This window comes from Gambusia affinis, linkage group LG18 (genome assembly GCF_019740435.1).
Source record: "Gambusia affinis linkage group LG18, SWU_Gaff_1.0, whole genome shotgun sequence".
Lineage (NCBI taxonomy): Eukaryota > Metazoa > Chordata > Actinopteri > Cyprinodontiformes > Poeciliidae > Gambusia > Gambusia affinis.
The window spans coordinates 3,731,607-3,757,161 of NC_057885.1; the positions used below are offsets into that span (position 1 = coordinate 3,731,607).

Consider the following 25,555-nt stretch of genomic DNA (forward strand, 5'->3'; position numbering starts at 1 on the left):
ATTTATAATGTCTGTTTACCTACAATATTTACACCTCAGGTGTGTGCGAAAAAATAAATGGAAATAAAACTTACACAGTATGAACATGGTTATACTGTGTGCCTTAAATTCCTGTGCAATCAACCAACCTGCAAGCAATGAACTCACAGGTGAAACCAAAGGTTTACATACACTTTCTTTTCTTTTAGGTCAGCTAGAATTACCAGATTCATTTCTATTTGCTAAATGCCACAATAACAAGAGAAAGAATAAGTTAAGAGATTTATTTTTGAATGTTTTCAAAAAGGTCAGAAATTTACATACAGCCCTTTAGTTTTTGGTAGCAACTCCTTTGAAAGGCATGACTTGGGTCAAACATTTTGGGATTCCTTCCAAGATCTTCTGCCAATAGTTAGCTGGAGTTCTGGCCCATTCCTCCTGACAGAACTGATGGAACTGAGTCAGTTTGGCAGGCCACCTCACTCACTCACACACACACCAGATCAAGGCATTGTGATGGCCACCAAAACATTGACCACTTCACCAAAATTGTACATTTGGAAGACCCATTTATGGAGTTTTCACCTCCTAGTTGACGCGATTAGATAGTCTTAGCCAACATAATCTCTTTCCTCATGATGTAGTCTAGTTTATGAAAAGCACCAGCTCCTCCTGAAGCAGACAGCCCCTCATCATGATGCTTCCACTGTATTACACAGTTGGTATGGGGTTCCCAGGTTTGCATGCGTGCCCCCTCTTTCTCCAAATGTACCGATGGTCATCATGGCCAAACGGTTCCACTTTAGTTTCATCAGACCACAGAACTCTCCTCCAGAAAATACAGGTCTTTGTCCCCGCTGTGTGCACTTGCAAACTGCAATCGTTTTATTTATTTTTTGGTTCTTTTGTTGTAATTGCTTCCATTTTAATGACCAATGTTTCAGCCCATGATTTCTCCCTGTGGACATTGGCATCCTCTTACCCCATCCAAGCCATCGTCTAGACAGTCTTTGGCTTTTGTCCTGGAGTCGATTTGTAAAACGTAGGTTTTTAACACTGTCAGTAGGGAAAACAGGAAATGCAATGAAATACATTTGTACGAATAAGGAAAAAAGAACGTGGCTCAAATGCATGAAAGCAAGCACAAAATGTATGTCATTTTTTTAAGGAAAGTTTTATTAACATATGTAAAAACCAAAACATAACACTACAATGCAAATTTCTAATATCTAAAAAGTATGCAGCTTAACCTAACAAATCTACATTTTGCACTAATTCATTTATATTCTTAACACTCATTTTCTAATCACTGCAACTCATCTTTGGATCTTCCGGTCTAAAGATTGCAGAAAGTATTAATTTTACTGCCTATGTCTTGAAAATGCAGTACTTCCTTACTAGACTGTTAACACTGACTGACAAAACCAGTAAAGCACCAAATGAAGGATTTAGAAAGAATGCTTCTACAAACAATTCAGTAGGCTATAAAATGATCTGGAATAGCCATGTAATTAATAAAAAACTGATTTCATGTGATCAAATTCCAAACAAAGCTGCATTCTTTTACAACACCTTAAATGAGGGAGTCGTGGGTCAAGGGAGATGATACAGGAAGTTACAATAATGACAGAGAATGCTTAAAGTCAAATGAGACTGTTTGACTTTAAGTTGAGAATTTGATGGTGGATGACATTATGGGATTCCATAAAGCCAGGTGCCAAAAAGTATGCAATTGTACAACAGGAGAACCTTACAAGTGAAAGGTACTAAATGCTGGGAAAAATAGGAGCACCGAGGTTTCCTCACTGCGTCGTAAGGAGTACATGCTGCAGAATATTGGCAGCCGGTCTTATGAGAAACCAAAATGTAACCCCAATCAAACTCCTGTCAAACGATCCATTTACCTTTACTCACCGTTTTGACCGTCACATGGTCAGATTACTGGTGTATTACATTCCGGTTGTGATACTAAACTTGTACTCGAGTGCTATGGCCTTGCAAACTCATTTATACACAACTATACAGAAGTATTTTCAAGTTCCGATAAAAGATTACCTTCATGCTTAAATTGTGCTCAACTAGTTTTGCCAGTGAGTAAATATAAATAAAGAAGTAATTTGTTATATCAAATTACCAGGTTGATACGGGTTGTTATCAGGGACTGATATCAACCTGTATGTCTGATTATACCTAACAAAACTGACATAACCTAAACACGAGGCTGTATTGGTAAGTTGTCTTACCTGTTCATCATGAGGGTGCTCAGCTGCCTTTGATGTAATCCTGACCCCACATGCAAATAAATTAGCCTCTGCTATTAAATGTTCGCTGCCTCTTCGTTCTTTTGTTGGTTTTTTGGGGCGGTTCAAATGGGGAAAATAGCAACATTTTGGCGTAGATAGAATGGGTAGGTTGGGCATTCTGAAGATGGAAAGGGTAAACTTTGGGATCTCACAAGAAAGACGGCACGTTCTTTATCTAACACACCGACTTTGACTATAAAACGTATTCACCTCTAGGATGTTTTATCCTTTTGGTTGTTTTTAAAGGTCAATTGAGATCAAAGAAGTTTTTTTCATTTTAGGCAAAAACTTAGCAAGTAACCCATTCATCCATTAAAAATTGACGACATAAATCTGCGTTCATAGAAACAAAAGGTTTACAGTATCATTGTTGGAGAATTTAGTGTTTTACTGACATGACGGAACAAACGTGCAGCAGACTACAATTCTGTTCGAGGGCCAAAGTTTTGACGTTATTATGTTGGAGGCATAATTTAGGTTTGTCAGGCTCATAAATCAAAAATCACTTAAACGATGCAAAAAGTAAAGAAATTGAAACATACGATGCGTTTACTCAGACGTAAAAACAACTAGTAGAATTATTCCCAAAATAATGTGAAAGAAATAAAGAATTCTCCCAAGTTAAAACAAAAAGAGACGTCGACGCCGCCGCCGCCGGTGTGGCTCTTCTCGTAATCATCAAAGGCCTACACGACGCGCCAAGCCGCAGCGATGAAGAGATAGAGATGCGTGCCTCAGGAGGCGCCGTGCCGCAACGCAGTCGGACAAAATTCCTGAAAAAGAGCAAATTACAAAATGAACTATCTGCAGATGTAGAATCAAAGCGCGCAGTTTCATCACAGTTTTTGCTGCCTTCTGAGGTCAGAACCTTAAAACCTGTCCGACAGCAACTTTACGTCAAAGCTTTGAATGTTCAAGCAAATGCACTGACTGGAATCCCAACCACTCAGACACAGAAGTCTGCCTCTACCTTTAGAGGTACGTAATGCATTTTAAAGCGGGATGTGAAGACGACGTGATCTCTGATCTGTGCTCACCTTCAATTGTCAATATGCATAACGTGCAGGTGGCGGAGGCAGCCTGCCTGCATAGGGGTCCATTGCGCGTGGAACGCCGTATGCAGGGGCCCGGGAAACAGGAGAGAGTCGAGAGCGCTCATAAGCATAGCCGTTACTGGGCGGAGGGGGCAACGGTGCATTAGGAGCCCTCCGGATCGGGCTGCGATCTCGGGCGTAGTACGATGTGGGAGGAGGCGGAGGGGGAGGAGGGAGGGGTCGACGCTCATATGGATTAAGCGGTGAGGTCAGAGGGCGGTCTCGAACGACAGACGAGGGCGGAGGAGGTGGGGGTATAGCACGATGCTCTTCATAGGGAGATCTGGCATACTGACGAGCTCTGTACTTCTCGTAGTAATCTACTACACTGTATCGCTCCCTTTCGCTGTCATAGGGCCGCTCTAGATAAACTGACCGCCTGGGGGGAGGGGGTGGCAGAGGAGGACCTGGGTAACCAGGGGGCATGGGGCGAGCCCTCAGGTAGCCGGGTGGGGGAGGCTCAGGCCGTTCTCCTGGATAGTGTGGAGGCCAGTAGCCTCCCCTGTCTGGGGGAGGAGGTGGGTAGTCTTCACATTCTTCATACCGAGGTCGACTCTTAGAAACCTGAACGTGGATGTGTTTGTCTACAAAAAAACAAAAAGGGCAGAAATTACATGGTGAGTTTGATTTTAGAAATACTTTACTTTCTCGCCACTTCTAAATGTTTTTTCTTACCTTGAAACTCAGAGTTATCAAGCCCTTTGATAGCATCCATGGCTTCATCATAGTTGGGCATGTGCACAAAAGCAAAATTCTTGACAACAGCACACTCTGTGACCGTACCGTACTCTTCAAACAGAGCACGGAGTTCGTCATCAGCTCCTTTTTCTACATTGGCTACATGCAGTTTCACGGGGCCCTGGTTCTTCCCGTGGCTGGCCTCCACGTTGATCGCTGTGCCGTGGAGCTTGTGCTGATGAAGGGTCCTGATGGCTTTGGTGGCAGCCTTACGGTCATCCATATGGACGAAGGCGAAGTTCTTGATGATGGCGCATTCGGTGACCGTGCCGTGCTCCTCAAAGAGCTCCTTGATCTCCTCCTCGGTAGCTTCTTGAGGAAGGTTCCCCACAAAAATCTTCACCATTGCTGAGGATCTGTTTAAAAGCAAAATGGGATAGAAAAGTTACATAAACTGAGGACAGAAAATGCAAAAGTTTCCCTGCACCTTAACACAGTAAATCAAATGTCTCCAAGTCCGAAAACTAACACTTTCAGACCCAGGCTATGGTGTAGAAAATGCTGTCTGAAACCTAGAGAAACCAACACCCCTTCCCCAGGATGAGTGACATGTAAGGTTATATGGTATTGTAATTATCAAATGATGATAATTGCATAGCATTTTATTTCCATTTTGTAGCCATCAAACTGGACAGTTAACTTTTTCTCTGCAGTGAGAATGTTTTTGAAATCAGGTAACATTTCATCAGTCGAAGTGATCATAATTTGGCAAGGCTCTGATCATTTCCTGATCCCGCACTCACTCCCCTTGGTGGCAGAAAAACCCTGCAGAAGCGGATCAGCTCCAAAGCCTCTTGTCCATTAAAGCGTCCAGATCAATGATGACATTCTGACAGAAATTGTTCTTATATCGATTGATAGTGAGCCCCGCGATGTTCTCTACGCACCAACTGGTCAGATGCGCGTTATCACAGTCTGGACACGAAACCAGCAGACTTTGTACTTATCAAAAGGGGGGTGAGGACATATTATTTCAAATAAGCTTTTACTGGTTTTGTTTTTAGACCACCATTAGTATAAGAAATGTAACTAGATAGTCTATTTGACGTTTGTCATATGATATGTGATTAATTGAAGCGTAACGGTGGAGCTGGAAACTCTTATTTTCTGCTGTGATCAGCAATACAAACATACATAACATTTTTTACACCAGGGGACACAAGGAGAGGTGAAACACACAGATCGATACACAAATTGCGTAAACTGTCTTGTCAAGAACATTGTTTTCACTGCTAATTACGTCGTATTAAGAGCTGAAGACTCTAGCTTGTTGCCGCGTGAACTCTACCGCTTTTTCTATTAATAAGCCTTTTTCATTAACGTCATTAAAGGTCAATGACCTTACATGAGGCAGTGCAAAAATGTCACACCAATAAAATATGTTTCACAAACTCAACAGATCCTGAGGATCTGTTTACGTTTATTTCGTAAACGTAAAATCTTGAACAACTTGAGCCTTCCGTAGCTTTACTTTAGGTTAGCCATTAAATGTAACAATTCTTACAAGAAAACACGAACAAGCGCTCAAAGGGAGAAACTATTGATTCGGAAATGCTAAATAAAACGTAATGCAGGTGTACAAGAACATGTTTTCAGTACCTTCGTGCTAAACGGCCAAAACAGCCAACTTTATCTCACGAGGTACTCTCCTCACAACTTCCGTCAAAATTGACGACTTCCGCTTCTTCCACACAATGACGTGAATGAAGCACGCCGCGCGCTGTTGTGGAGGGCAAAATAATCTACATTATTCAGAAAGGCGACAGAAAGTTTCGCATAAAAATTGATTATAAATCACACCTTCAACCTTCAATTTTCTTTGTCATATTTACTAACAACGACACAGCATTTTTTTTTTTTTTGCTAATTCTAGAGTTTTATGCCAAAATTTTTGTGCCGATTATCACTAGACAAATTTTTGTTCAAAAATTTGGAGCAGCCTGTTGTTGCTTATCAAATAGGCAGGATAAATTCGTTGTTACTTTCCAAGGATACATTGAAACTTTACAGAATAACAGGCATGAGAACAAAATGTAAGGCGAAACCCACAATAAACAAGCACAGACCCTTTTTTTTTAAGAAAAAAAGAAAGAAAGAACATAGTAGCCTATGTTTGACATCCAAATTGTTTTAGCCAAAGGTGGAAGAAGAATTTGGGATTGCTTTGCAGCTTTATGCTTGAGTTGACCCTGAATTGCTCTTTATATCAAAAGTAACTGGAGTCACATCTGCTGAATAGACTTTAAAATAACCATAAACATATGATGCCCTCAAACCTTGGTGAAATGAGGTAAAGCTATAAAGTTGTTGATTTTCCAAATGTTTTGCAGCTTGATTTATGTGGAAGATGAACAGAAAGAAATGAACGTTTACACACCTGGGTTAATAGATAATTAACTTTCACAAGGTTCCTCTCCGATAAGCACTGAAGGCTTAACAATTGTGAGACTATGCAGAGATTTTCCCATTGTGAAAGGCTCCTCCAGGACACACCAGTGTCAAGTTACAATAAAGCCATGTAATAAAAGTTTGCTTGAAACAAGAAAACATTCTGCCCACAAAAAAACATTAGTGAAAAAATTAGAAAGTAGTAGAATATTTAATAACAATAACTGTAGTTTACCGCTATTCTTTGTCTTATGATGCAGTAAAAGATCCAAAAATACATATCTTAAGTAACAAACATTTATTTATATAATATCTTCTACAGGTTGGAAACCACAAAGTCCTTTCAAAATGTGAGACATTTTGAGATTCTAGACTTTATTCAAGCTTCAAGATGTTGAAAAATAGTTTCTGTTTACTACTGCATAATTTCAAGCAAAAATACAGAGCACTGCAATTTCCAAATTTACACTTGAAAGCAGCAGGTCACGGGGGTAAGGGAGGGGAGAGAATGACGAAAGATTGCAGAGCAGTCAGGAGGAGCTTTTCCTCTTTCATAAGCAGAAGAAGCGTTGTTGATCACTTTGTCCTCAGTTTCTAGTTGATCACTTTCTTTTCTGTGCGAGGGCAGAAAAACAAACTTTCCCATTGAAACATTTAGCTTTCAGGTAAGACTGGACTTTCCTTTGTTGTGTCTTGTTTGTATCACATTTCTTTGATGAGGAAACTGCCTCAGCTCAAGTTATCTCTATGGCTTTGAATGCTTTCTCTAACAGTTTTCTCCTCAAGCATTTTATCACTTCTAATCTCTCAACGGATTTCATCAGGATCTCTTCCTCCATGACGAACGTGTCTCAGACGATGGAGACAGAGGAGGACCTCCTCACTTTACTCCACATCAAGTTTTACCACCCTCAGCAACACTCTAAAGGTCTCTACAACTTGCTTCCCTTGGGGACCAGGAGCAGACGCTCTGCCGATGATCCTCTCAGGCTGGGCCGTGACGCCCAGGCCTGCGACTACTCTCTGGTTGACCCCAAGGTGTCCCGCAAACAGCTGGCCCTAAACGCCTACTACACACCCAAGAGCCCGGACATGCTGTTCTCCATCCAGAACCTGAGCCAGAGAGGACGACTGTCAGTGAACGGATCGTCGCTGGGCTACCTGGAGAGAATGGACCTTCCAGACAAGGCTCTGATCCGGTTCTTAGAGTACGAGATGCTCATTATTCGGGAGTCTGGAGAGGCAAAGACCAGTTTTGAGGTGGACATGGAGGTGATGACTGTGCCTCCCTCCAGGGAGACATGCACCTGTGTGCCTGGAAGGGCTCCAGTCATGGACACAGGTATGGTGAACCAAAACACAGCTGGGTTAAGAGAACTTGGACCTCTTGAAACTGATGAGACACTCAGCTATTAGAAATGATCTGCAGACTGAACTGGGCTAAGCATCAAGGGATCGCTGTCCATTTGTTACAGTAAAGTTTAATTATGTAATGATATTCATATTCTATTGTGAAATCAATAAATTCTGTTATACTTTGACTTTTGCAAATAGATCAAATAAAGCTAGACCCTTAAATGTCTGCTTTCATTTTTGGAAATATGAATATTGTGATGTTTTAATGTTATTTACTTCTGAATAACAGGTTTAAGCAATAAAATACTTTTTTTAAAGCATCTTTTGTCCAACATTTGTAAATTATGTTCTTGTTATAGATTCAGTTTGAAAACGTGACAGAATAGCTATCACTATCAGCCCCTCCTTTGGTGTTTTAACATTAAAATCCATAACTGACATGGCAAAACTGCAACTGAAAGGTCCTGTGTGGTCAAATGTAAGCCCTCAAGAGTCCCTCAGACCATGAAGACATAAATGCTTCACTTCCAACTTGCGTAACATGGAGGCTTAAAAGGGCGACTCTATGGGAAGAAACGATCTGAAAAACCATCTGAAACCCGAATCCACTGAAAGGAGAAGTGTGATACGGCCAAAGAGCGCGTGAAAAAGCTGTTTGTATAAGACTTGCAGCATGTTGGAGAATAATCAACTGTTCCATACAGAAGCTCAGAGCAATGCTGCCTGTACAGCTTGACTTTGAACAAAAGAACCGGTAACTATCTTGTATTTTCTTCACGCTATAAATTTCTGGCTCTTGACCAGGTAAACATTGGGAAGCATGTGGCGCGTTTTTTATGGGGAAACAGCTTCATTGTTGGGTTAATAAAGACTAAAGGTAATGTTAGAGAATCTGAAGAGGCAGTCTGTGAATCTAGCTTGAACTGCCATGTCTTTCAGACTGAACTGGTTAACTATAGTTTGCACTGGTTAAGTTGGACAGTAAACATCCTTGTGCTGCATGAAGAGATGCTGCAGGATGACAGCTTTTTTTTCCACCACAACTTCAGACTCCACCTACAGACGTATATTGGTAACTGTGTCAAAATCCTGTTTCAAGTGAAGTATATGACAAAATTTCAATTGTCAAATTGAAATTTTAAATTGTTCAAAAGAGATACCGATTCTTGAGTATTTTCTTTAAAAAAATCTCAACTTTTCAAAACAGAGCAATTCCTGCCTCATCATTTCCCAAGCAGAAGAAATTCTCAATTTCAAAGCTTGAAATGTATGAAGCCAAGAAATACAACCATTGTTTTCACATGAGGGAAATACGCAAAGTCAATTCTGCGGGTAAAAATACTTTAATTAATTTAAATCAGAATTATAAAAAGACAAAAACTGAAATCACTGTACATTTCTGAAAGGTTTTTTTTTTGTATTGCAAATACCACTTCCAAAAATTACATTAACACATGCAAACAAAAATGTTTTGTCCTTACAAGTGCAAATACAGATTTTTCTTTTTTAATGCAACTTCTTCATGCTAACTGGAAGAAAATATTAGGCTCCAACAAAAAGATCCTCTAAAAGAATCTTATTTTCACACTGTCTTTATTCTAGCCTGAAAATTAGAAGTAATCTTTTTATTTACTGAAAAGACTTTATTAGCAACTTCATTTTACAGATGGATGACAAAACCAAATCTGATGTTTTGGGTTTTTGTAAAAGATCAGTTCCAAGGCATTTTGGCATCAAATTGAATTTCCCAACATTGTTAGAAACCCCATTTTATGACATCTAATCTATTTCCTGACATGATGTACAACACCGCCAAAAACAGTTACATTACCAATGGCATGTCGGCGATCTCAATCTGAACATATAGTGCATTTGCACTATATCATTCCAAAAGTATTTTGTAAGGTGAACTCAAATCTGTGATAAAAAATGACCAGAGCTGGTAATGCCTTCTAGTGCATCTTCTAAACGTACTTGACCCAAACAACTTCATTGTTTTTACTGCTGAACATTTCAGCAATCAGTTCCGTGACTACGCCACTATTTTATGTCTTCCAGTGGCCCTATTAGTTCTACCAGCTTGTTAGAAATCAAATTATTTACATGGTTATCACTTCCCATCCAAACTGGACCATTCCCTCTGGGTTATTAAAGTTTGTGAATGAGTATATCAAACTATTCCCTGGAATGTGTTTAACTGTGGCATCTCCTAATAATCCTCAACTTGGTCAGTCAGAAAGCAGACGTTCATACAAAAACAGGATTAGAACCTCTTTCAGGTGTCAGACCTGTACTTAGCACTACGAAGCATATTCAATCACAGAGGAGCCGATTCACTAGACCCACAAACCGCAGTCCAATAATATCCACTGTGTATGTTTTATCACAAGGGTTCTTGTATTCTATGTGTATACATTAAGGTCATGAATTCAACTCTTTTTCATTACAAACATCAGATGGGTCAATAACCAACCGATCACAGAGATGTGGACAGTCCTAACTTCATGGCATAGACCAAGTTTTACCGTTTTTGGTGACACTTAAAAGGCTGTGCTGGTAAACCGATACAATGAAACCAGATGTTGGGTTAGTTCCGTGTGCAAAGTCACAAGGAAAACATGCAACGAGCGGTGTAAAAACTACCTTTAAAAACAGTGAATTTAGTTTTGTTAAAGATAACGTAAACTGCGATGTGCCAAAGAGAGTTTCTTTAGAGATCAAGACTAGTTTGTTTCAGCTTTCTAGGATTAATCCTGTTGGAACTTTTCTCCGAAGCTCAACACAGCTAAGTGCTGTGTACTGCCTTTACAGCCGCTGACTACAAAGTGGGTCCATGCTACAAAGGTCATTGTGGAGCAGGTCTGCTAACCTATTTGGCCACATAAGTCAGACTTGAGTCGAGTCAGGCCAGCTGCAAGAGATGAAATCATCCATATGATGACCTGAAGTGTCATCATCCAGTTAGCTCCCAGATCTAACTGGAGCTTTTGACCAAGTACACAGTGCTAGTACATAAAAATCACAACTATTTGAGTGTATTTTTTTTCATGTCTCTGCCTACCATTCATTGACTTCTTTTTATCGTACAAAGAACATGGAGGTCATATTTACATTTTTTTCATATTACAATAGGATCATGTCAAGAGAGGTGCCTGATATTCCAAACTGATTTGGAATGTGCTTCTTCATAATTTGGAATTTTTTTGTACATGCACCATATTCTTTTAAACATGAGGCCCAACAAGAACACTTTGATGTTGATTCATATCATATAGCACACAAATCATTCAATGTCCGATCTACTGATGCTGGTATCAGCTGTATGTAGTAGACATGTCTAACACTTGTTAGACGTCTCGTTTTTTTTTGTCACCCATCTGTGAAGCTGTACATTGATAGTAAAAACTCCTAAATTGTAAAACTTCATTGTTCAGTTTCATTCCTACGACATGAAGTCCTCGATATCTAAAACGGATGATCTACAAAAGCAGTGAAAACATAAACAGGTGACATCTTTCTGGAGTCAGTAATCCCTTGACTTACCTGCTGACTGTGAAGCTCCCCTACAGCCTTTGGATGTTGGTGCTGGCCCCAGGTCCACAGAGGGTGTGGCTTGGAAATCTTTGCGTTCGCTAGGAAGAACTTTACGAGTGGACTTCATTTAGATTTTGATACTGAGTGGGTAAAGTCGAGTGGTACGCTGGTGAGTAGTAAAAACTATGATCTCACAAGATCCGACAAGACGTTCTTTAATCAACGTAACGCTTTTACATGGTTGTGATTCGCTTGTTTCTACTGAGGAAAAGATGATGCAAAACAGCAAATAATTACAAACGGTTACAGAGGTGAAAAGGTGTTGCGCAGTGAGCATCGAGATCACACTTGCTAATCCAAAATTATTTCACCAAAAGGGGAAAATTTAACAGATCTTGCAAACGCACAGTATTGATTGCGTCATTGAATGGGCAGCTACTAACTTACATGTTTTCCATTTACGTTTCACAGCAACGCCACAGAAGTTTGAATTTTGATGGAGAGCATTTACATGATTAATCAAACGTGCAGGTTGGGGAGAAAACTAAAGCCGTATTTAAAGGAATGCGAATATTATTTAACTTTCTAAGCTCACACACAATATTACGCTTAATAAAACGAAAAGGTTGTTTTTAAAAAAAAAAAAAAAAAAAAAAGACGCCCCATTCAGACGTTTGCCAGGAAGGACTTTACAGTACAATTCAATACTAAAACAGTCAGAGGAAGGAAAAAACAGATTCTAAGCACTAAAACCAAACAAACAGCCATTGACGAAAAGAATTCAGTTCCTTCTGAGTGATGGAGAGGAACGAAACGCGCTCAGCCGCAGACAGGAAGAGGATAAAGTCACGTGAATCAGGAAGCGGCGACGCAGTCGGACAACAATCCTGAAAAAAGAGCAAATAAAACAAATGAACGATTTGCCTCCCAGACATTAACAGTACGTTTTCCATTACTTTGGTTCCCCAATGTCCAGTACGAAGGCCCCTTTGTCAGTCAGCCTCCACACAGAACATTATTTTCTGTCGCGTCGAATCACAGTTTCAATATTTTACTTATAAAGTAATTGTATTCAAACAGTGATTTGGGAGACGAAAACTGCAGGTTTCGTCCAAGATTATCTAAAGCTGCCTCTGCCTTTAGAGGGACGAAGTGGAGTGCGAGAAAATGTATTCTTATTTTTTTTTTTAACTCTGTCCTAATCTCACCTTCAAAATGCTGACGTGTCGCATTAGTATGCGTAGCGTGCAGGTGGTGGCGGAGGCAGCCGGTCCGCATAGGGGTCCCTTGCACGTGGAACTGTGTATGGAGAGCGATCGTAGGCATAGCCGTTACTGGGCGGAGGGGGCAACGGTGCGTTAGGAGCCCTCCGGATTGGGCTGCGATCTCGGGCGTAGTACGATGAGGGGGGAGGCGGAGGGGGAGGAGGGAGGGGTCGACGCTCATATGGATTAAGCGGTGAGGTCATAAGGCGGTCTCGAACGACAGAGGAGGGCGGAGGCGGAGGAGGTGGGGGTATAGCACGATGCTCTTCATAGGGAGACATGGCGTACGGACGAGCTCGGTACTTCTCGTAGTAATCTACTACACTGTATCCCTCCCTTTCGCTGTCATAGGGCCGCTCAGGATAAGCCGCCCGCCTGGGGGGAGGCGGTGGCAGAGGAGGACCTGGGTAACCAGGGGGCATGGGGCGAGCCCTCAGGTAGCCGGGTGGGGGAGGCTCAGGCCGTTCTCCTGGATAGTGTGGAGGCCAGTAGCCTCCCCTGTCTGGGGGAGGAGGTGGGTAGTCTTCACATTCTTCATACCGAGGTCGACTCTTAGAAACCTGAACGTGGATGCGTTTGTCTACAACAAACACAAAAAAACCAAAAGATGAACCCATTTCAGTTTAAAGAGCATCGCTTCATTTCTCTCACATTACTCTCTTACCTTGAAACTCAGAGTTATCAAGCCCTTTGATAGCATCCATGGCTTCATCATAGTTGGGCATGTGCACAAAAGCAAAATTCTTGACAACAGCACACTCTGTGACTGTACCGTACTCTTCAAACAGAGCACGGAGTTCGTCATCAGCTCCTTTTTCTACATTGGCTACATGCAGTTTCACGGGGCCCTGGTTCTTCCCGTGGCTGGCCTCCACGTTGATCGCTGTGCCGTGGAGCTTGTGCTGATGAAGGGTCCTGATGGCTTTGGTGGCAGCCTTACGGTCATCCATATGGACGAAGGCGAAGTTCTTGATGATGGCGCATTCGGTGACCGTGCCGTGCTCCTCAAAGAGCTCCTTGATCTCCTCCTCGGTAGCTTCTCGGGGAAGGTTCCCCACAAAAATCTTCACCATTGCTGAGGATCTGTTTAATCAAACAAAACCAACAAGACAATCACTAAATGGAAAGTAAAATGTAATGGAAACAGGGTAAATATGACATTAACATAAATTATGAACGGCATTAATGAAACAAATACGGAGCTAAAGCAGTCTCGTAATTCACAAATGCACAGATCAAGAGTCACACTTGTATTTTTGATGCAAACACAAATAAATCTCAATTTACAAGCTGCTTCTGACCTGTGAGTTGTGTTGCATTTTTGTGTGAATTTGAGACTCCCCTGACTCTCAATCCACAGTCTTTTTTTTAATAAATGATCTATCTGACTGAACAACCAATCAGATAGCTTCCTTGTTTCAGCCAATCATATGAACGGACCCCCAAGTTTCAGTCAATTACATTAACACATACCAACAGCACAGTAACCATGTCAAAGCACAATTTAGACCTCAGCTTGGCTTCTAGCAGCGACAGAGGAGCAGTAAGTGAAATATCTGTCTTAAGGCAAATTGCTTAGTCAGCTTTGTATGATAAGTTTTAAAAGTCACTTTGTGTTTTTGAAAGAGAATTATTTGAAGGACCAGGGCTTTTTAACAATTCATAATATACAGAGGCTATTATTATCTTGGTCCAGAGACCAGCTTCCATGTCAATAATTACACAAAAGCCTGAGCTGCTACCTCGCTTTGGGGGAACAAACCCAGGCTGTTAAACCGTTACTTTAATTACAAGAAATTCAACTTTAAGGAAAGACACTAGCTTCATGCAATTACCATGCAGAAGCGCTAGCATAGCTCGGTAACACAGTTTACTCACTTAGATCGCTAGCTTGTGTTGATAGTTGCACAATTGAATCGCTTAACACTAATAATAATAACATGGGGATAAATAGCTGAATATTGTCTGTGCTTCCACTTGGCTACAGGTTACCCCAACCTGAGAGTCCATTCAATGTGACTGACTGAAACAAGGAAGCTATCTGATTGGTTGCTTATCATCCAATCAGATAGACCATTTATTATTTTTATTTTATTTTTATTTTAAGCCATTTGGTCAATTGAGACGGCAGGGGAGTCTCAAAATTCACACACAAATTAAACACAACTCACAGGCCAGAAGCAGCCTGTAAATCAAGAGCTATTTGTGTTGGCATCAAAAATACAAGTGTGTATCTTGCTCTTTTCATTTGTGGATCTCGTTCTGTGCATTTGTGGATATCATTCTGTGCAGTTGTGAATCTTGATCTATGCATTTGCGAATTATGAGACCGTTTTAACTCCATAAGCTCGAGCTATTAGCTAGCACCTTGAAAGCCGCAGCCACACTAAGACGAAATGTCAAAGGACATTTCACGCGCCCGTTGAGTGCGTTTGCTCGACGCCAGACAAACCGCTAGTAATAACAGCATGTAATTATAGCAATAAATAATAGAAACCACAAAAACATTTACTCACGGTTTCCAAAGACGACCTGAATAGAATGAAATGTCTTTTGTGGAGCGTTCTACCCACAACTTCCTGTTAGCTACAGCAAGAGGAAGATGTTAGAAATGTAGCACCATACCGCCATCTAGAGTGCGGGATGTTAAAGTCCACTTTGACGGTGCATAGCAGGCTGGTTCTGAAATTTCATGTAAAACAAGTACCACATCAGTAAATTTCAGTGCCTCCATCTTGAAATATGACAGAAACAGAAATAATGGAAATTTCTTACATTGGTACTGCTTAAGTGGTTTCATTTGTATTCAAACCTGGACAGAGAGGTTAGCCGAAAGGTCCGTAAAAGATATTTTTCTTCACCTGGACACCACAAAGATGTGAAGCACACCAGCTTCAAACCATAAAGCTCTCCAAGGTTGAGAAGAGTAAATATAAATGATTTTTAAAAAATTTAAGGTTTGAAAGATCTAGTTAAAGACTAATATTAATAACAATTTGAATCTTGAGACATGATTTTAAGCTTAAACAGTTTATTAATTATTAAAAACTCACTCAGCCATAATTAAGTCAAGTCAATAAAATGGTAGATTGCCACCAGGTGTTTGCTAATTGCTGCTGGCTAGTCTGAAGGAGCTGAGTGAGAGAGTGGTGAGGGAGGGTTGAGCTTTTGTGGCGGAATCTCGGAAGCTGGGAAACTGCTTCTCTGAGAAGGAGCTGTGTCTGAAGGCAGCACTAGGTCCACCCAGACATTTTGCACAGATGAGTAGTTGCCCTGGGAGATTAAAGGATTTCTCAAACATGCATGAAAGATTTGAGGCAGCAGGCCAGGTATGTTTTTGATGAAGGAATAACATTGTAACTTGCTCAAAAAAAGATGATTTTACATGATACTGATTTACATTTGAAACAATGTTGTCATTCCAACATTTGGTTTCACAAGAACCATTTTGTTGAAACTTGCCACATTTTCTCAACAAAATCTACACTGAGTATAATCCTACTTTCATTTTCTTGTCATGTTTTCACTGTTTGAAAAACAAAACTTGTAAGACGTACAAACAGTTGACAGCCCAGTTTTAGTTTTAGTCGTAGCCTGGGTAATTTAGATTTATTTGCATTTTTCCCATCTGTTGTCATTTTAGTTTTAGTCAATTGAATTTTCTGTAGCTTTATTTGGAAAAAAAAAAAGAAAAGAATTCCAAGTAAAATGCCTGTTCAGGTGATCCAGTCTTTATAAATGGCTAAAAATGGGATCTGATGAGATATATGATTGGATATAATCTTATAATAATCTTTTTTTTTATTAATTTGTTGACAAAAATACATTATAATTACATCATCACATCATAATTAACAACATTCTAATGTACTTTTTTTTGTTTTCATACTATTTCTAGTTTTCTTCCAAAAATTGACAGTTGAACAAAAAACAAAATAGTTGTAATCAATGAAGTAAACAGTATGTAGCAGCTTGATAATAAGTAACTGTTCATCTGTTCAGAAATAGCGTTCCAGAGTAAGTTGAAACCGAGATGAGACCTCCTCTGTTTAAAGTTGCAACAAAAGGGAACTTCCAGTGCTCTAATGGTGCTTTTAAGGTCCTACTGTAAAAATGTGTTCCAGCAGCAATAAGAAAACCTAAAAGAAAAGTAGGACAGCAGGCATTATTGGTTTGTTTTTGACACTAGACTCACATTTGAGACTGATGTCAAGTAAGTCTCTAACTTACTAGACATCATCCACACCTGTGGATGTTTTTATTTTACAGTCTTCTGATATGAACAAAAGAAATTTTCTCAGGTCATTTAAAACCCTAAGGTGGGGAAAAAATCCACCCCAGTCACTCATTTTTTACATTCCCAGAAACAGTGCTTTACAAGGTTGTCCATATGTCCAAACAGAATAGTCTCCTACTATAAGTATGCCTTGCAGTAGGAAAAGCAGGAACTTCAGACTGGTATGTGAAAGCACCATGGCTACAAAGGGGCGTGTGAGATAAAGATGACACCAGTGACTACAAGAGAAATGTTTACGCAGCACTGTAACAGGACTGAAGAGTCTGAAGTCTTTGTCAGTAGCTACGCTGATTGTTTTCAGGAAATATTTTCTTCTCTGCGAAAAGTGGGAGTCTGTCTACATCTTTATTTGAAGAAAAAGCTTCCAGGTAGGACAAAAATATCTTGGTTTGACAATGAAAAGCATCCCACATTGTTTATATATAAAAGCTTTACAGTATTTTATGACTTCAGATCTTTCAACGGATTTCATCAGGATCTCTTCCTCCATGACGAACGTGTCTCAGAGGATGGAGACAGAGGAGGACCTCCTCACTTTACTCCACATCAAGTTCTACCACCCTCAGCAACACTCTAAAGGTCTCTACGACTTGCTTCCCTTGGGGACCAGGAGCAGACGCTCTGCCGATGATCCTCTCAGGCTGGGCCGTGACGCCCAGGCCTGCGACTACTCTCTGGTTGACCCCAAGGTGTCCCGCAAACAGCTGGCCCTAAACGCCTACTACACACCCAAGAGCCCGGACATGCTGTTCTCCATCCAGAACCTGAGCCAGAGAGGACGACTGTCAGTGAACGGATCGTTGCTGGGCTACCTGGAGAGAATGGACCTTCCAGACAAGGCTCTGATCCGGTTCTTAGAGTACGAGATGCTCATTATTCGGGAGTCTGGAGAGGCAAAGACCAGTTTTGAGGTGGACATGGAGGTGATGACTGTGCCTCCCTCCAGGGAGACATGCACCTGTGTGCCTGGAAGGGCTCCAGTCATGGACACAGGTATGGTGAACCAAAACACAGCCATTCCTCAAGAGACTGAAGAGACACTCATCTGTTATTCTAATTGAAAATTACCAACAAACGATGGAGCTGTCAGACAGCATGGTATGTCTGGGATGATATCCACTTCTATTTATATAGCGTTGAGCCATCTGTCATGACTATAGAAAAGTTAATATTGTAGCATATTAGGGTTGTCTTCAAGCTTAGCCACAAAATAATTAATATTTCCTACATCTATCTTGAACTCGTTCCAAAACTTGAACAAATCACACATATTGCTCAGGGATTCCTTACAACACCTTGGCCAACTTCTGAACTTGGTTAAGGTATTGTTCTAGATCTAGGAAAACTTGTTGTTCTAGATCCTTTAAGAGATAAAACTACATTCCTTATCTTTAGGTTCAGATTACAGTGATGAAACCTTTAGAAAGCAACACAGTGTCACTAGAGATGGGAGTTTTACAGTAAATTTTTAGTTAACATACAAGCTTAAAAAATACACTGAATGTTTTACTCTGAATAACAGTAATAATTGACTTTAAATAATATCATAATTAATAAATAATTGTAAAATCCTATAACATTTCCTCTTACATTCCAATAGCTGTCAATCAATACAAAATTCTGCTTCTGAATATTTACTTCTCTTACACGACGTTTATTTAGCTAAAAGAAATTAGCATCTTATGCTATGACGTAAAATGCCATAACATTCCTAAAATTGAGCATAGAATGAAACTGACAAGAGCCGTCAATTCCATTAACAACACGAGGCAGTTTTGTCTGGAATGTGTTCCACCGTAAAAACCTGTAAGAGATAAACTTTAATAGTTTCCTTGATAAACAGATTTTACCAAAAGAGGAACTGGAAAAAAGAAACTGTTCCACTTTTAGTCACACGACATGAGAGAATGAGCTTCAATTTCAGGATGAAAACTGCCTTTGTGACCATATTAGCAATTAGCAACACATCCAAAAACATTAACCAAAACAAATTTAATGGAATGTGTTACATTTCAAAGTGTATGAGGAAACAGTTTATATTAACATTAGAATATGAGGCTAAACTTTTTACACTGGTAATCACATTTTAAATGAGTAAGTTGTAAAGTTTTAACAAGATGTTAATACGAAGTGTTGGTTTGTATTATTTCCAATCTCAAACGTTTGTAAAGCTATAACTACAACAAAAAACCAAGAAAATTCAGACAGTAGGAATCTTTGATACAAAGTGTGATACATGATTTTTCTTTACAATATGATGTCACATGAGATTAAAAAAACTTGTCCTCCACAACTTGTCCCTGAACTCATCATTTTGTGAATAGGCGACGCAGGTTTTCTGGAACCTCCTTGGAAATTCCCTTCCAGATGGACCAAACTCCCACAGGATGAGCAATTCTCCTGTTGAATCCACCCGGTTCAGTCAGACCTTTTAAACAGTTTTTTAAACAGTCGACATCATGTCCAGTCATGTCTAAACGTTTCAGCAGTGACACGAACACTGAAATCATTTCGTCTAGTCAGTCTAGTGATGGCTATAAAAACAAAACAAAAATAAATAAATAAATCATCACCTTCTCATGTTTGCAAATAGAACATAAAGGAATTGCCTCTTAGTGGCCTAACATGTCCCGACCCCACTAAGGGACAAGGGTGTAAGAAAATGGATGGATGGCCTAACATGTGAGATGACACTACCAAAGCTCCACAGCGCCACCATGTGGCAAGAGCTATGTGATTTTCACGGGGAGAAAATTGACATTAGACTCAAAGGCTACATACACTGTACCACTCATGTTGTTACTGGTTTCTTTAACAAAAAAATGCTGCTAAACTAGCAACAGCTATCTGTTCTGAGAAGGAACAGAAGTTACTGTCACTGCTGAATCTTTAGGCCATGACTGAAGATGAAATATTCCAACTCCAGATGCCTTACCTCAGAATATTGACCAATCTCATATTTTTTTTGACTGTTGGTTAGTTTGGAACCATTTTTCCAATCAGTAAACAGACAAATCTGTGGGAAAAAATACACAGAAGGTTTAATCAACTTCTAAATTTAAATGACAAAGTTAAGAGAATCGTACAGTTTTTTTTTGTATATGCATGTACACTGCAGGCCAAACATTTGAAAGTAAACAAGGCAAATAATTAAAGCAATTTCAAGTTTCTGTTCACAGTGCCTTTCTTAAATATCAGCTCTCAGAATGAATCGTCTTCTGCAGTCGATGTGCAGCAGTCAGGAAAGAGCAACTCCCCTCCAGATTCATGTTGAACAACCTGAGGGCTCCAGTTGGCATAATAACAATTCAGCGACAGAGCAAGGTACCTGCTCTGTCACATCGTTCTCCTCTAGGAAAACACTAAACTAAATGATACAAAGTTAGTTGGAGTTAAAAAAAGATTGCCAAAGTCACAACTTCCAAAGTAAATAAATCCATTTCCTTGTTAAAGCCAGGGATTGTTGTTTGGGGGGGGGTGGTTACAAATGCCTGATATTTACAGGAAAAATGTCTATTCATCCACTGTCTTCTGCTTATCAGAAACAGGATCAAAAGATTAAAAGGTCCAGGAAGGAAACCCTGACTTCCCTCTCTAGGTCATGCTAGGAGTTCTCCAAAAAGAACAGAAAGTACCTACAATGTTTTCTACCTAAGAGTCTCCCCTTTCAGTAATACAATACATGCAGATACCCACAGCACATCATCTGACTCTTGTAAATACAGAGTTGTTTTTACAAGAGTCCTCTCCTCATACTCTCTAAAAGAGACCATCTACCCTTCGGTGGAAGCCATTTGACAAATCAAGATCAAAATCTCATGACCATCAAGGGTTGAGACACAGAGAGCTTGGCTTTTTGGCTTAGGACTCTACTGCCAAAGAGGCTCTAATCCATTTATCACCTGGTTCATCATACATCAATAATGGAAAACGTACCAAGAGCCACTGGAGACAAAGCTGGACTCCTGACAGCGCAATCCATCTTCTTCCTTAGGACTTCTCTAGGACACCGATGGGAGTTTTCTGGACAATGACAAATCTTTAAAAAACCTGACATTCCAATTTTGAGTGTGCACTTTATTTTGACTGAAGTCACTGTTAATAACAGCGACTATTATTAACTGCACATATCCAGACACAATCTGGTGGATGACAGTGTAGTAAAACAAGTGTCTTTGCTTTCAAACATTTGACCTGCAGTATATAGTCATTACAGAGAACATTTACCCGAGTCCTCCTGCTGGGCATCAGGGATGACTCACCCAGGGCTAGCTTCTCCTGTAGACGGTTTAAGTACCTACAAAGAGCACAGACACCAAGAATACCAAAGGTGCAAGCTGTCCGATTATGTAGTTATGAGATGTTCAGGCTCAAAAAGAGTAATGGAGAGGGGGACTGGTGGGAAGGAGGCATTTGATGAAATGGGGAAACTCAGTTGATTCAGCAATTAGTCATTATGGTAGATTAAAGTGGGAAAAGTTGGATGCTGCAACCGGTGCGCTAAGAGAGGTTCGACCGAGATAAACCAGACTTGATTTTTCGCTTTTGAATCCAAGCAAATGGCTGAGAAACTTCACCATCCTCAAATTAAACGTTGCACTAATTAGTTCAGCAAAACCGGACAATTTCAAACCTTCTTCTAACTTTTAATTGAGGCGTACACAATGTGAAGGACTGGGGGGGAAAAAAAAAGTCAAGTAGCAAGCTGAGTATAAAGAATAAAAGTGAAAGCAGTGCCACGCCTAGTTTCAGCTGCCTACCAACCACAACCAGGAATAATTTCACAGTTAAATACCGACTTGGTTTTCATTTGTTTATTAAAAGCCTGGAAATAAAAAGCAACCTGGAAAGTGAAATACAGTTCACACAGAACGGGCCTACGGATTATATTTCCGCAAGATAATTTAACAAAGTGTAAAAAGAAAAAAAGTAAATCACACTGAATTTTTTTAGGTCGTTTCAACAAGTGTCGCAACTTTTTACGATTTTTGAACAACCGTCCACACTCTGTATTGTATTCAAGCACTCCTTAACTGATTTTAAATTACTGGACATTTTCTAAACCAATCAATAAGCTAATAGTAAAACTAGTTTTGCTGGTAAACACCACAGATCGTAATGTAAAGGCAACCCCTTGTTATGAAAATATACCACGTTTCCCCAGAGACTAGTATAAAAGATTGGAACAGAGAATGGTTTTCGGTCATCAACTATAGATTAATGCGTCACACTCCATACACTCTCAAAAGCTGCTCTACTGAAAACTTTCAAAAATATCGAAGAAAACAATTTGAGGAACACAAGAGTTCATGAACAGCTCAGGAAAAAGAAACGCAGAGATGGAGTTGTATTTTTTTTTAAATACGAGGCCGTCCGCAATATCTTCCTGTAAGCCTCAGGCGAACGCAACGACGTGCTGGGTGTATAGCGCCACGTGCGTCAGCAGACGACGATCTTGTCATATTCTAAAAACCTGGAAAGAGAGCATACGACACATGTCAAAGCGCATTCTGAGAAGAAGTCGCGCAAAACTTTTTTGTATTGTTTTAGTATTTCAAGCCTCAAGCAGCAACCTGTACGCTCTGTTTTTGTATGTCGTTTTTGGTTGTGTATTTAATGGCTGAAGAGTCACAGGAATTTATAGCTTTAGTTGATAGTAGGGCTGGACAATAAATCAATACTATATATCGCAATAGACATGTGATCCATGTTGATGGCTAATACATCATATTGATGCATACTCAATGTGCAATATATACAATACTCTTTGAACTCCGACCTAGAACCGCACAGCATTCTGGAGGATGTAGGCAGAGGAAAGACTTTAGCTGCTCAACCTCTCACACGTTGGTGGCATCAACTATCTCACCCTTTGGTTACCTAGCACAGTGTTTCCCAATTCCAGTCCTCAGGCCCCCCTGCCTGCATGTTTTAGGTGTTTCCCTTCTGCCACACACCTGGATTGAATCTTTGGGTGATTAACAGGCTCCTGCAGTACTTGGTGGCTGCAGAAGATGTCATGCAATCATTTGAATCAGCTGTGCTGGTATAGAGGCACATCTAAAACATGCAGAGCAGGGGGGCCCTCGAGGACTGGAATTGGGAAACCCTGACCTAGCAACACCTTGTTGAGTAATTTGTGCAGCAACAGTTTCATCACTGTCCCTCACAACTGCTTAAAAATAAACAGAGTGGAGAGAGAGCAGGAAAGGTCCCACCAGCAGTTTGGCAGAATTACAGATATCCAAAAAAACGAATCAATAATTATCAATAAACTGATATGAAACACTTGTACGGTGACAAGTTTTCAGAAATATCGTCCAGCCCTAGTTGATGGTACGATACAAGATGGGACACTACCTCAATTTGTGAATATAAGTCTTATGTATTGTTCTCCTGAAACATCCAATAGCCAAACAGGAAACATTTTCTCAGTTCTCACCTTGCGTAACTCTATGGCCCTCTAATAGCCTGTGTAGCGAGGTGGCAGTGGGGGAGGAACTCTCCCAGCATAGGGTTCCCTGGTACGGGGAGCCGCGTACAATGGAGCCCTGGACATCGGCGAGAGTCGAGAGCGCTCGTAGGAATACCCATTCCCAGCCGCCGGGGCAGGTGGAGGGGGGATTCTCCTTATCGGGCTCCGGTCCCTTGCGGCGTAAGCAGCAGGGGTCGGGAGGGCGCGGCGCTCATATGGGTCGACTGACGGCGTCGCCCCGAGGCGCTCTCTAACCAGAGCCGATGAAGGAGGCGGAGGAGGCGGTATGGCACGCCTATCGTCGTAGATTGTCGCCGCGGTAAAAGGACGGGCCCTGTACTTCTCATAGTAATCCACCGACCCGTAGGGCGCTCTGTCACTGTAACCATGGTCGGGGTATGCTGCTCGTCTCATAGGAGGAGGTGGCGGTAGGGGAGGAGGGGGAGGTGGGGGAGGGGGATAAGCAGAAAGGCGCCCTCTGTAGGGGGGCTCAGGCCTTGGCATTGGGTAATATGGAGGATAGTAGCCTCCTCTAACTGGTGGGGGTGGATATTGTTCCTCCTCCTCCTCAGGACCCCCTCTGGGTCTGCTTTTTGATACCTGAACATGAATACGCTTTCCTAAGAGACAGAAAAGAAAGAGAGTATATGTTTGATCTAAAGGTCTTCTGGAAGAGCCTTCAGATCATCCAACTTGGACAACTGGTGCATTTCAATAAATTAAAATGTAGATTACTGCTTCAAAGCTGTCCATTGGTAGGCCATAGCAAGAATATTTCTGCTTTAAAATCCCATTTTAATGATCTTATGTAAGATTTTAAAGTTCTAGAATTTGAGGGTTTTGTAAACTGAGTCATGGTCTTGGTGGAGGGAAAAAAAAGAAGAAAAGAAAAAAACTCAACTGTTAAAAGCTTAACTGAACTTCTGAAATAAATCCACTTTTCAGCTACATTCCAACTTATTGTGAGGCATCTGCACAATATAGCCACACTCACCCTGAAACTCTAAGTTATCCAGGCCCTCCAGGGCATCCATGGCCTCTTCATAATGAGGCATGTGAACAAATGCAAAGTTCTTGACAATGGAGCACTCCGTGACTGTGCCGAACTCCTCAAACAGGTCCCGCAGCTCTTTATCAAAGCCCTTTTCAACGTTGGCAATGTGGAGTTTGACAGGACCCTGGTTCTTCCCTCTGCTGGGCTCCACATTGATGGACCTGCCGTTCAGCTTGTGCAGATGGAGCTCACGGATAGCTTTGGTGGCTGACTTGCGGTCTTCCATGTGGACGAACGCATAGTTTTTGTACTTCGCGCATTCCGTTACTATGCCGTATTTGACAAAGAGCTCTTCAATGTCCTCTCTCGTCGTTTCTGGAGAGAGGTTACCGATGAATATCTTCACCATGGTTGCTCCAGTGTACGGTCCTAAGTGGAAAAGAGGGGAGGGAGAAGAGAAATGAAAACAGGGGTTGATGGGCAGAAAGCTGAATTCTAAAGGCGAAACTACAACGCCATTATCAAAAGAAAAAGCTTAAAGGTTAGGGTGAAGGGAAACAAAGTTTAACTCAAATTTAACTCAGACATTTTCCCTCGAAATAAAGTGTTAGACTGTGAATACCTTACAAAATATAGGAGCAACTTTAAACAGAAAGCCAAAAAAGAGCTTACTTATTTGGACTTCTTGTCCATAGACCTACTAGCCGGTTTGCTAATGTTAGCTAACATTAGCTACTGAAATACGCAACATTTACAGTCGTTATCAATAAAACCTCGGTTTTGGGTAGCCCTATGATACATAAGTAAAATTTAAACGAGCAAAAATTGACGTAAAGCAACCAAAAACTTAAAATAAAATAAAAAACAATTTTACTTACCGTTTGGCAACAGCGATATCGAAAGAAACTCCAATCACACAGACGTCAAAGATGAGGCTGGCGGTATGCGCAAGCTGGGAATCTGATTGGGAGATACAAAAGCCAATCAAGCTCTACGGCTGTGATTGGCTAAAGCATACTGGAGACCGAAAGGGTTGGTCTTAGATTCCAGTTGCAGGTTATGTAAAACATTTCCTGGTTCAACTAGTTCTGCAGATGTTTAATTTCGTCCTGTATAAGTTATGAACTATTTG

At 40.8% G+C, this 25,555-nt stretch overlaps 5 protein-coding genes across 14 annotated transcripts; 2 read left to right on the top strand and 3 right to left on the bottom strand.

Moving 5' to 3' along the window:
• Nucleotides 1-257: 257 nt before the first annotated feature.
• Nucleotides 258-12,048, bottom strand: LOC122820492 (RNA-binding protein 4B-like). Of its 3 annotated transcripts, none has more exons than XR_006368807.1 (4): nucleotides 5,714-5,950; nucleotides 4,052-4,470; nucleotides 2,223-3,960; nucleotides 258-1,035 (listed from the first exon to the last, which is right to left on the bottom strand). XR_006368807.1 is itself a non-coding variant. In XM_044097948.1 (4 exons), exons 2-3 carry the CDS (start codon nucleotides 4,458-4,460, stop codon nucleotides 3,329-3,331), a joined length of 1,041 nt encoding a protein of 346 aa, XP_043953883.1. In that variant the 5' UTR covers nucleotides 4,461-4,470; nucleotides 5,714-5,947; the 3' UTR covers nucleotides 1,135-3,055; nucleotides 3,320-3,328. The 3 variants fall into 3 exon arrangements, 2 of the variants coding, with proteins under 2 accessions (XP_043953883.1, XP_043953884.1); XM_044097948.1 differs by lacking the exon at nucleotides 258-1,035 and having other exon boundaries at nucleotides 1,135-3,055; nucleotides 3,320-3,960; nucleotides 5,714-5,947; XM_044097949.1 differs by lacking the exons at nucleotides 258-1,035; nucleotides 5,714-5,950 and adding an exon at nucleotides 11,402-12,048 and having other exon boundaries at nucleotides 1,135-3,960.
• Nucleotides 6,898-8,477, top strand: LOC122820495 (TRAF-interacting protein with FHA domain-containing protein A-like). 3 transcript variants are annotated; one of them, XM_044097955.1, is made up of 2 exons: nucleotides 6,898-7,167; nucleotides 7,276-8,477. In XM_044097955.1, exon 2 carries the CDS (start codon nucleotides 7,340-7,342, stop codon nucleotides 7,916-7,918), a length of 579 nt encoding a protein of 192 aa, XP_043953890.1. In that variant the 5' UTR covers nucleotides 6,898-7,167; nucleotides 7,276-7,339; the 3' UTR covers nucleotides 7,919-8,477. The 3 variants fall into 3 exon arrangements, with proteins under 3 accessions (XP_043953890.1, XP_043953889.1, XP_043953888.1); XM_044097954.1 differs by having other exon boundaries at nucleotides 6,899-7,167; nucleotides 7,317-8,476; XM_044097953.1 differs by having other exon boundaries at nucleotides 6,901-7,167; nucleotides 7,327-8,476.
• Nucleotides 12,030-15,276, bottom strand: LOC122820493 (RNA-binding protein 4.1-like). The gene is made up of 4 exons (XM_044097950.1): nucleotides 15,174-15,276; nucleotides 13,322-13,740; nucleotides 12,601-13,237; nucleotides 12,030-12,279 (listed from the first exon to the last, which is right to left on the bottom strand). Exons 2-3 carry the CDS (start codon nucleotides 13,728-13,730, stop codon nucleotides 12,624-12,626), a joined length of 1,023 nt encoding a protein of 340 aa, XP_043953885.1. The 5' UTR covers nucleotides 13,731-13,740; nucleotides 15,174-15,276; the 3' UTR covers nucleotides 12,030-12,279; nucleotides 12,601-12,623.
• LOC122820494 (TRAF-interacting protein with FHA domain-containing protein A-like) lies at nucleotides 14,137-19,248 on the top strand. 2 transcript variants are annotated; one of them, XM_044097952.1, is made up of 3 exons: nucleotides 14,137-14,200; nucleotides 17,256-17,322; nucleotides 17,408-19,248. In XM_044097952.1, the coding sequence occupies exons 1-3, from the start codon at nucleotides 14,147-14,149 to the stop codon at nucleotides 18,013-18,015; spliced, it is 729 nt and encodes a 242-aa protein (XP_043953887.1). In that variant the 5' UTR covers nucleotides 14,137-14,146; the 3' UTR covers nucleotides 18,016-19,248. The 2 variants fall into 2 exon arrangements, with proteins under 2 accessions (XP_043953887.1, XP_043953886.1); XM_044097951.1 differs by lacking the exon at nucleotides 14,137-14,200 and having other exon boundaries at nucleotides 17,157-17,322.
• LOC122820491 (RNA-binding protein 4B-like) lies at nucleotides 18,152-25,498 on the bottom strand. Of its 5 annotated transcripts, XR_006368803.1 has the most exons (7): nucleotides 25,302-25,453; nucleotides 24,424-24,852; nucleotides 23,397-24,049; nucleotides 21,182-21,251; nucleotides 20,891-20,977; nucleotides 19,890-19,970; nucleotides 18,152-19,354 (listed from the first exon to the last, which is right to left on the bottom strand). XR_006368803.1 is itself a non-coding variant. In XM_044097946.1 (4 exons), the coding sequence occupies exons 2-3, from the start codon at nucleotides 24,830-24,832 to the stop codon at nucleotides 23,418-23,420; spliced, it is 1,041 nt and encodes a 346-aa protein (XP_043953881.1). In that variant the 5' UTR covers nucleotides 24,833-24,852; nucleotides 25,302-25,498; the 3' UTR covers nucleotides 21,754-22,427; nucleotides 23,397-23,417. The 5 variants fall into 5 exon arrangements, 1 of the variants encoding a protein (XP_043953881.1); XR_006368805.1 differs by lacking the exon at nucleotides 23,397-24,049; XR_006368804.1 differs by lacking the exon at nucleotides 20,891-20,977.
• Between the last annotated feature and the right edge of the window lie 57 nt (nucleotides 25,499-25,555).